The 10,273-nt window shown below is 35.6% G+C and overlaps 1 protein-coding gene across 1 annotated transcript; it reads right to left on the bottom strand.

Moving 5' to 3' along the window:
- Window positions 1-245: 245 nt before the first annotated feature.
- LOC125666862 (low affinity immunoglobulin epsilon Fc receptor-like) lies at window positions 246-8,672 on the bottom strand. Its single transcript, XM_048900191.2, has 5 exons — window positions 8,567-8,672; window positions 5,348-5,433; window positions 2,408-2,495; window positions 711-936; window positions 246-411 (listed from the first exon to the last, which is right to left on the bottom strand). Exons 1-5 carry the CDS (start codon window positions 8,616-8,618, stop codon window positions 384-386), a joined length of 480 nt encoding a protein of 159 aa, XP_048756148.2. The 5' UTR covers window positions 8,619-8,672; the 3' UTR covers window positions 246-383.
- Window positions 8,673-10,273: the final 1,601 nt, after the last annotated feature.

Genomic DNA, 10,273 nt, shown 5'->3' with positions numbered 1-10,273 from the left:
ATTGGTTTTAACATATATTTGAATAACTTAAATTTTTCGATTTTCATGCAACACCTTTAGGGAAATTAACATGAAACGTGCAACACTTTCTTTTAACTTTTAGATGACACATTCTACCCATGTGAAAGATATAATAAACTTAGATCGATATCCATTTCTTTTGAAGATTTCGTAAACAATAACATACCGCAATCTTTGTTTACAAAACAAATTGCGAACTCTCTGAAATGAGCTTCTGTGATAATGTATAACCTTAATTGTTATGAGAAATCTTTTAAACACATCAGACAGTAAGTTTTAATCATCGAAAGTGAAAAAAAAATTTTTTGGGAAAATCGTGAATTACTTCCTTTAATGGCACAGATCGTCCATGTTATACAACACTAGCCGATGATTACAGGTCCACTTTCCCTGTAAAAAAGAATATAATAGAACTAGATCAGTTATTGCATTGTACCTACAGCATTAGAACAATCCACCAACAGTCACCTACAGTGGCAACATTAACCTCGATTTTTAACTCAGCAATTAGTACTGAAGGTAATCTTTGAGTTAATTGAGTCTTTGTTTCGCATCTTAGCTTAAGGTTACAGACAGACAAATAGACAGCAAACTGGCAGGCCAGAATAAATCTTCAATTAAGGACAGGTCACGGTGAATATTAAATTAAGGTGATAAAGGGGAATGTAGAGAGACAGTATCATCCTCACTCAATAGTCATTTCACAGACGAAATGTTCAAAAACATCACAGTGAAGGTCTGACCAGTAGCCATGCCATGGACCATTCAGTACAACACAGTTTTGTCCACTCCTACCATTCGGTTCATGAGGACCCCAGTTAGTAGAGTTGTTGGTCAATAATGGACTAAGGTTGGACGAATACACCCACTCGCCCTCCTTGATTAGGTCAGTCAATCCAATCCAGAATATTTTTTCTACGAAAGCAAAATTTAACTTTAAAAAAAGATTTTGCATTGTCAACGCTGCATGTCTGACAGCTGGTATTTCCATGTATATGAAACATTTTATTGACTTTTGCAATATTATCTTTGCGTGGATTAACTTATTTTAAGGCGGCAACAACCAAATAATTTGATTGGCAACTCTTAAAGTGTTCAGGCGCAAACGTTATATGATATGAATTAAATTCATAATTAAATATCATAATGATGCTTCAACAAGAGAATGAATCGTTACAATGTCACGATTGATGTTTTATAGGATTGTCAAAGATCTAACAATAATTATTCTGATTGCTTGAGAAATTGCAATGCTACGGGTGGCGGAAAGGGCAAAAATACCATAGAAGAGAAAATAAACACTTAAAAATTGATTTAATTTCCATGACCATTAAAACTTAATAAACTGACATTAAATGCTAAATCAACGAACTTTTTTGCGTTGACAATATAACGAACTACCACTGTTACGGCCCAGAATCCTAAATAGATAGATGTTTTCCACCACACTCAACAATTTTTCAGTTATATGGTGGCGCCCAGTTTTTTTATTGGTGGAGAGAGAACCCAGATACAATGTACCTGGGAAGAGACCACCGACCTTCCGAAAGTAAACTGGGAAACTTTCTCACATACCAGCACGAGCAGATAGATAGATCATAATTAGTGGCACTTCAGTTAAAGATGGTGATTTCTATACATGACCAACAACTTATCACTTCTCTTGTTCAAGATCAAAGAAAAAGTAAAGCAATATCTTATCAAAGCCGCAACCAATACGCAATTTCCGAGTTGCCCAATAGTTATTTCCCTTTGTTGAACACTTAATGCATGGGGAGACGCAAAATATGTTTTTAATAATTATGGCTGCGTTCATATATTGCTTTAAAAATGATTACCAGACATCTGGCATCCACCCCCACCCGAACTGCAAGGAAATAAAACTTTAGTAAGTTTATGTGTATCTGATAATAAGATAGCTCAAACAAAAATCGACAATCACCATCTTTCTTTGATAAAATTATCATTCATGTAGAAGAGGAAGTGAATAATAATATCACATTTGATTTAATACTTAATTCAAACCTTTTTATTCTTGATATGCATAACAACGGCTGATATGAACATAATTTACGCTTTCATAACTTTTATACACTTTAATTACCTACATATCCAGTCTATGATACAAGTATACTTCTTGTACCCACCCAAGCGTTCAACAGAATACTGAACGTACCTTCATTACATAAGAGCTGATATCTCGGAAATTGCGTATTGAAAACGGCGAACATGCACACAACTTGAGGATAACACATGAACTCATTAGGAAATTTGCATATACAGTTACTGTAACTGCCCTCAATTTTTGTGCGTGTACAATCCATCTTTAAACCGTTGAAACGTACTTAGAAGGATGACGACAAAAATAGTATGTATATCCACGTACTTAGATCACGAGCGTGTTGAGATAAAAAGTGTGTTTCTTCAGGTGTCATCGGCTCTGCCAGCTTAGAGTGGTATGCCTGACAAAAACTCTGCAAAGAATTATTGATAGATGATTCTTAGGATCATAGTTGATTGCTACCATGCAAGAAAGCAAATGATGGGTTGATATATTGTGCAAGATTATGACAGTGTTCGTGGATCGCTGATTTCCCCCCTTCTTTGTATGAACCTTTATCTTCGTCATTTGTTGTCTAAAATAAATGACATATTTCATTCTCATACAGTTTTACAGTGTTGATTTTTAAAGCAAAAACAAGCTTCGGTGAGCTGTCCTCTTGAAAAGGAAATAGTATGAGACATAAAATATCTATTATGTATATAATAACATTTATGGCGAAACTTTTTCCTTATATTATTTATATTAGTTAGTACCGGGTAACCCGTATTGTACCTCTGAACATTAAACCCCGTCGGGAACCCCTATTCAACATTAGCACAGTTTGTATCTGAACCAATGGAAACTTGTGTATAGATCACGTGTCTACTTCTGTTAGAAAGTTTTGATTGTTTGGACTTGTAGAAAGCTGTTGAAATTTGAGAAATCCAGTAACCCACCACCTCCCCATCTTAAATCCCACCTATATATACAAAAATGTAGCTTAATTATTCGTCATCTTATTGTAGCCCTTTTTGTTCGCCATCTTTTTGCTTGTTGTACACTTTGGAACAAGTTTCCAAGGTCTGTATTTTAACTAGTCACTGTTTGTTATTTGTGATAATCATGTATGGGGAAAATCAGGACAGATGTGTTGAAATCCTATGTAATTACATTGTATGTATCTACTGATTTTCCCCTGTTTGAACTGGTCAGTACCATATTTATTTGTGAAATTATCTATATGGGGGAAATCAGAAATGATGGGTTGATATATTGTGCAAGATTATGACAGTGTTCGTGAATCGCTGATTTCCCCCCTTCTTTATATGAACCTTTATCTTCGTCATTTGTTGTCTAAAATAAATGACATATTTCATTCTCATACAGTTTTACAGTGTTGATTTTTAAAGCAAAAACAAGCTTCGGTGAGCTGTCCTCTTGAAAAGGAAATAGTATGAGACATAAAGCTATTTCTGTGTCAGCCGTAATAGCACACGCTATTATTTGGTTCGGCTCTCTAACAGCCACAAAGCTACTGATTGTTAGGCCATTCTTGGCACACTGATTTTAACTACAGATAACTCCATTTACCCGATCAGGATATAGGGCTCATGGTGGGTGTAATCGGTCGACAGGGGATGTTTACTCCTCCAAGGCACCTGATCCCACCTCTGGTGTGTCAAGGGGTCTGTGTATCCCCAATTATCTATTTTGTATTGCTTATAGGAGTTGTGAGATTGATCACTGTTCGTTATATTCGTCTTTCATGTAATAGTTTAACTCTGTGTCAGTCATTGTTATTCTGATACATTGAAAATTTACATCATCGTAGTTTATCAGTTGGCGAGTTTGAATGACAGCATTTATACGTACGGTCAACAGGGGATGCTTACTCCTCCTAGGCACCTGATCCCACCTCTGGTGTGTCCAGGGGTCCGTGTTTGCCCAACTATCTAATTTGTATTGCTTGTAGGAGTTATGAGATTGATCACTGTTCGTTATCTTCACCTTGCATATGTTTAATGAGATGTCGATTGCTAGGCCATTCTTTGCACATTGATTTTAACTAAGGATTACTCCGTTTACCTGATTAAATCATAGAGCTCACGGCGGGTGTGATCGGTCCACAGGGGATGCTTACTCCTCCTAAGCACCTGATACCACCTCCAGTGTGTCCAGGGGTTCGTGTTTGCCCAACTCTTTATTTTTTATACCTTATATTGATTGATTTACCGCGGTTCTACTCCTTTTTGGCAAAATTTCAGCCATTTTTACGGCGGTTAGCTAATTGAAATATGTTTGCTCTGAGTTACGCTGACGGCCCCCAGTGAGCCTACTGGTACTCTTTATCGAAACTTTTACGTGCGTAGGAGGTTGTGATCCTCGACCCAGGACATCCTCTAACGTCCCATCCGACGGAGATGAAAGTTAAAAATACATAAACAGATAAAAATACAGATCATTTCGGTTATATGATTAGTTGTATTTTGATAAATGTATTTAATTTTTTTCCAGTAAAAATTGCATTCTTGTATGATATAATGATTATCAACATTTGTAAAAAAAAAAAAAAAAAAAAAAAAAAATTAAAAAAAAAAATCTTGCATTGATTGCACATTACCAAAAATATGTGTGTAAAATCATTGTATTCTAAAAGAATGTGATAAATAGTTAATGGACAGTCACAAAATATACATTCAGGCTTAAGTTCTCTGTTTAATAGGTAAAAATGAGTGAATTATGAATTCCCGATGCGTATTCTTAGAATAATCACTTCGTCCTGGCGATTCATTACGATATTTCACGGTTTGTTTATTTTGTTTTGGATAGAATAAACAAAGTTAACTTGTGCTACAGAAATCCCAATTGATTTGCCAAAGAGAATTTACATATACATGCAGTTTTATGAAATATTTTAAATCAGTGTAAGGAATTTTAAAGTGTGCAATATGATTTTGAAGTGCTTTTTCTGCCCTCTGTCTGCTTTGGTGTTGCAAGGGATACCAATATGGCTTGGGACCCAGCTGAACTCAACTACCCTGCCCTGTTTAGTTAGAAGGTAGTACCGCTTTAAAATATCTAAAATAATTCATGTTCTTTATTAGCTTTAGACATGATAGGGAGTCTGGGTATATAGTAAAGTGTCTTTAGAAATTTTAATGTACTCAAACGCAAGCTGAACAGCCTCTGTTTCGGTGTATAAATTATATTCCTTATAATAGGTATGAGATTGATCACTGTACGTTATTTTCACCTTTCATACTTGGATACAAAAATACATACGGCAGCTGATCCCCAGGGTTCAGGAATTCTTGAAAACATGTAACATTTGTCTTTATATGACGTCCATCCTGATCGGCATCCATAACCTGAAAATATTTGTACAGATCAATGTGGAATGCCCTACACAACGTATTAATTTTAAAAATCTCATTCTTCAAAATCGTTGAAAACTTCTTTCTGACAATGATTATTTTAAAGCAATATACATGTACTAATGTATTAATTCAGCTTCATCGAGATCAGTTTCTTAAACTTTTTTTTTTTATTATTGTGGTGGTGTCTAAAACTAATGATACTTTTATTTATTAAGAACTCATTTATGACTGAAATCGTTAATAATGAACACAAAAATGATGCTGATATGTGAAGTATTCTATTAAAATCTTGAGATCGTCTTAATTTGATTTTTAAAGTGTACGATACAGAATTCATTCAAAAACTTCTACGTGAGAAGACAAAATCTTATGCTTTGGTCTTCAATTCGACATTTAGATATATCGACGACGTATTATCTATTAAGAGGTGGGATCAGGTGCATAGGAGGAGTAAACATCCCCTGTCGACAGGTTACACCCGCCGTGAGCCCAATATCTTGATCTGGTGAAAACAGTTATCTGTAGTCAAAATCAGTGTGCCAAGAACGGGCTAACAATCGGTATGAAACATGTCAGACAGCATTTAACCTAATGATAGGTTGTCTTGGCAAACTAGATCGTTATTATGACCATAGAATTTGCGAAATGCTGACTGTTGAAACCCCTGCACCAACAACTTTTTTGTCAGTAGCCTGCCTCTTTTCAGATGTCGATTCGATATATCTCAGTGAACTCGAAATTAAAGACACCACAAAGTCGTCCCAATCTAATTAAAATCAGATCCTAGAATACGCTCACATTCGCTACAATAGGATCTGACATAACCCCATAGGCAGTCATGTCCGCATGACCTTTCACTTGGAATATTCACGAGAACTATCAGCCAGTCAGATTGTGCCATACAGACAATGATGGCTATTTAGGCGGTTCATGGCAATTCGTAAACAAGTTGCTGTAATCTCTCTCTCACGAAATTTATTCCACACTGTAAAATGTATATTCTCGCATAACGAATTTTAAACTTTTGCAATAATGCCTAATCTATTCTATTCATACAAACAACAAAACATACGATATAAAATACACCACAATTAAATTGTGAATTTCGATTTCTGTATGAATAGAGATGGGTACGATTTGAATAGTTTTGAAGATGGTTTACTTACATAACGCGAGGAATATAACGCCAGTCGACATAAATGGTGCATTGTGACGTCGCATCTAGCTGCGATGTGTTTACTTTCAAACCAAACAATCGCAGCCATTTTCCTTGTATTGTGAACACCGACGATTTCATAGGCGACGCGATGATTGGCTAACATAAAGTTCACATGAACATAACCCCCATTCGGTTTATGTCAGATCCTGCGTAGAGTATACGGCGCGGATCTAAGAAGTCTGATTTTAGTTAGATTGAGAGTCGTCCACTTCTGCTTCATACTTAGATATTTTATTGAAAGTAGATATTACCGGCAAACTTATCTACTCTTCGGAAAGGGTATAGATCTAGCCCTTTATTTGAAAAAAACAACAACCGAGAAATGTTTTGTTCTAGACTTGATTGAAATTGCCTAGGCAATTTCCTAGAAGTTTCATGTAATTACATGTAAGTGAAAAGTTACAGACGACGACAAACTAAAGGATGACAAACAACTTTTGATCAGGAAATATTACTTGAGTTTGTGGGTTGGTTCACGTTCTAGCTGCAGAACTGTAGTTCTCAGAGAAAATATTGGGATGGAACAGAGAGCTACAGATCCACCCCATATCAAAAACCTTCGATTTACGGCGCACAAAAAAATACACACGGTTGAGGCCTGATATTGCTATATTCTTGCATCGCCGTCTCATAAATCTAATAATAAAAAAAACTCCTAATATGTTTTCCTATTATACTTGTGTCCAAACACACCTTCAAATGTTAATTAAAGCCCCATGCGACCCGAAACTCACACATTTGTTCGTTGACGTAGCCACGTTAGATAGCCAGTCAATTCGAATTCCAGTTCATTTCCATACTTGCACAATAACGTCTAGATGTGAACAAATATCCCCATAGTTTTAGTAAATATTTTTAATAAATCATCCCAGTTCAGTTACATAATAATTTAGGTAAACTCATGGCTACGTGGCTGTCATTAATCTGGCGCGGTCCCCATCCCTTCCACACGAGCATATGGGACCAAACTCGGTTTTGTAGCATTCTCAATAATCAAGAGCTTATCTTAACCTGTCGATTAACTATAATTTTAAATTTCTATTAATTATTCGTGTTTATAATTAATAAACATAAAAACTTGTAACGAATATTATGAATAGAGTCCAATAGCAACAAGGTTCGAATTGCCTGGCTGCCTAACATGGCTACGTCAACATACGAAATCATTTGAAGATGTGGGTTTTCCGGTCGTATGGGGCTTTAATGAACATTTGAAGGTATGTTTCGGCACAATTATTGTAGGAAAATATGTTTTTAAATTTATTTTTTTATAAAATTCACGAGATGGCAGTACAAAAATACTACAATATGAGGCCTCAACCGTGCGCAGTTTTTGTTCGCCGTAAATCGAAGGTTTTTATAAGGGGATCTGTAGCTCTGATGAAAGGTGAAGATAACGAACAGTGATCAATCTCATAACTCCTGATATGCCCCAATTTTTTTTTTCCGGAGAGCTACAGTTCTGCAACTAGAACGCTTTGAGAGAGAGAAATATTACCGTAACCATCTTGGTTGATCAAAATCACCAAGTGCATAGAATGGCATTGACATTCATTTTAATGATCCTTAACGTTATCAGCGTTTCCACACGTAATACTTATTCATATCGAAATTTAAGAAGATTGGACATAGAATATGCAGTTTATTGGCATTGAAAAAAAAATTACAGGTAAAAGTCCGAAATATGACAACGGAAATTCGAACAATTTCCATATTATTTAGAATACCATACCTATAATGTAAGAGGTTCCATTACCTGTAGGTAATTAGCATACGTTATTTTCATGTACACAAAGGTGGAAAATGTTTTAAAATATTTGTTGTACAAATAAGATGTAACTTATTAACTTCCGATCTTTAATCTCCAAATTCATTCAATGAATGTAAACCTTATGATGTACATACCATCAGCAACCGCTACCAGGCAATAGAAGGAAATCAGAGATAATAAAACCATGATTTTCCATCAATATGTGTAACCGAATAAATTAGTAAGCGTCCAGTGGCAAAATTAGGCCAACATGATAAGCAGGATTTGCCTTGATCTACATTATCCAGAGGTACATGTACTCTAAGGTTTGGTCAGTAAACATTAGCAATAGAAAGGAGTGTCTTTGAAAAGAGGGATTATTTCGCGCTCACCCACAAAATCAGCATGAACCAATTTGATATATGTTCGTGTTTGCGTCTCACCGTATACAACGTCACACTGGAGGGGTCGTCACTGTGGATCACGAGGGCTCGGCTTCGAAGCAAAGAAAATGCAGTATTACCGAGTACGAGATCGATTTTCTCATAAAATACACAATAGTTTCACAAACATCATATTGCATAGAGTGTGGTAGATATATTTTGATCAATCAAATTTGTCACCGAAGTTCAGAAACTCGTACTTGCCTCAAACACTTCGTTCGCGTAGAAGTTTTTGAATACATTCTGCCTTGTAAGAATATAAAGACATGTCAGCTGATAAAAGGAGCACAATTCGTGCCAATGAGTATTCCAACAGACTGTCGAGATATTGTCAGTGAGGAACTCTCAGCATTTTCAACATCAACTTACCGCTGTAAAATGGCTGAAATATTGCCAAAAACAGCGTAAAACCATAATCAGCCAATCAATTAATATCAACTTCAGAGTACTTGTGCGTGGAATCAGAGTGGTGTTTAACAAAGTAATGTTTTGGATGACTGATCGCATGCTACATGTGTATGCATATTCCCCTTTTCCATTGCAAAAGCAGCTGTCTATGATGTCAAAACTCTGTTGGAGTAATATGTTTTGATGTTGATGATTAGAGAAAAGTTTTGTGATTTTGAATTTACTTAAAGTTCTTAAGAATGTCTTAGAATTCGCATTTGATTTACACCACTTCTGGCATATGTTGTGGCACAATACATTTGAAGTTTCTCCCTCACAGCAGTTAATATTTTCGTGAGGAGCAAGGATTGGGATTTGGTAGAATATTTACTGGGCCCAGCAATGCATCTCTGTGAGGGTGTTTTGTGAAGTTTAGGAATCCATTATAGGTATACAGTAACTCAAATTCACTCGTCCCACTTACTGGAATATTAAATGTTTAAAACTGATGTATGATTTTGATGAGTTTCATCGTTTGAAATTGAATTTGGAGTAGAAGTACGATTACCAAATGTGGAATTAATGCCAAGTTCGTTTAAAATGCAGTTGTGATAATGAACCTTACAAACCAAAAACATTGTTGTCACAAGATGTGTCCGCTGGAATCGAAACATATTCCTCATGTAGCCTAAATGTGTTACCAGAAATGAGTCATACCCATTTCCAAAGGTGATAAATAGAAAATAGGGTGAGATTATTTCAAGATATTCTCAAAATACATCGAGTTCACAATCAAAATGTACCGATCTTCCTTTGAAAGTGTTGATATATTTTTATTGCCTTTGAGGTTAAGTTTGACCACAATATGGATAAAGGTTTTGATATATGTATATGGTAAATGTATCAAAATATTATTTTCAAGTACAAAATTAGAGCATGCTACAATAATACTCAGTCATCTTATTTAGTGTAGATTTAGTGTAAACCATCTTTCGGAGCAGGATGGAAACTTGCTATGTTGTAATATTTCAT

Source organism: Ostrea edulis, chromosome 10, assembly GCF_947568905.1.
Source record: "Ostrea edulis chromosome 10, xbOstEdul1.1, whole genome shotgun sequence".
Lineage (NCBI taxonomy): Eukaryota > Metazoa > Mollusca > Bivalvia > Ostreida > Ostreidae > Ostrea > Ostrea edulis.
The sequence above is the reverse complement of the archived record's forward strand: the minus strand, read 5'-3'. Positions and strand labels throughout refer to the sequence as shown.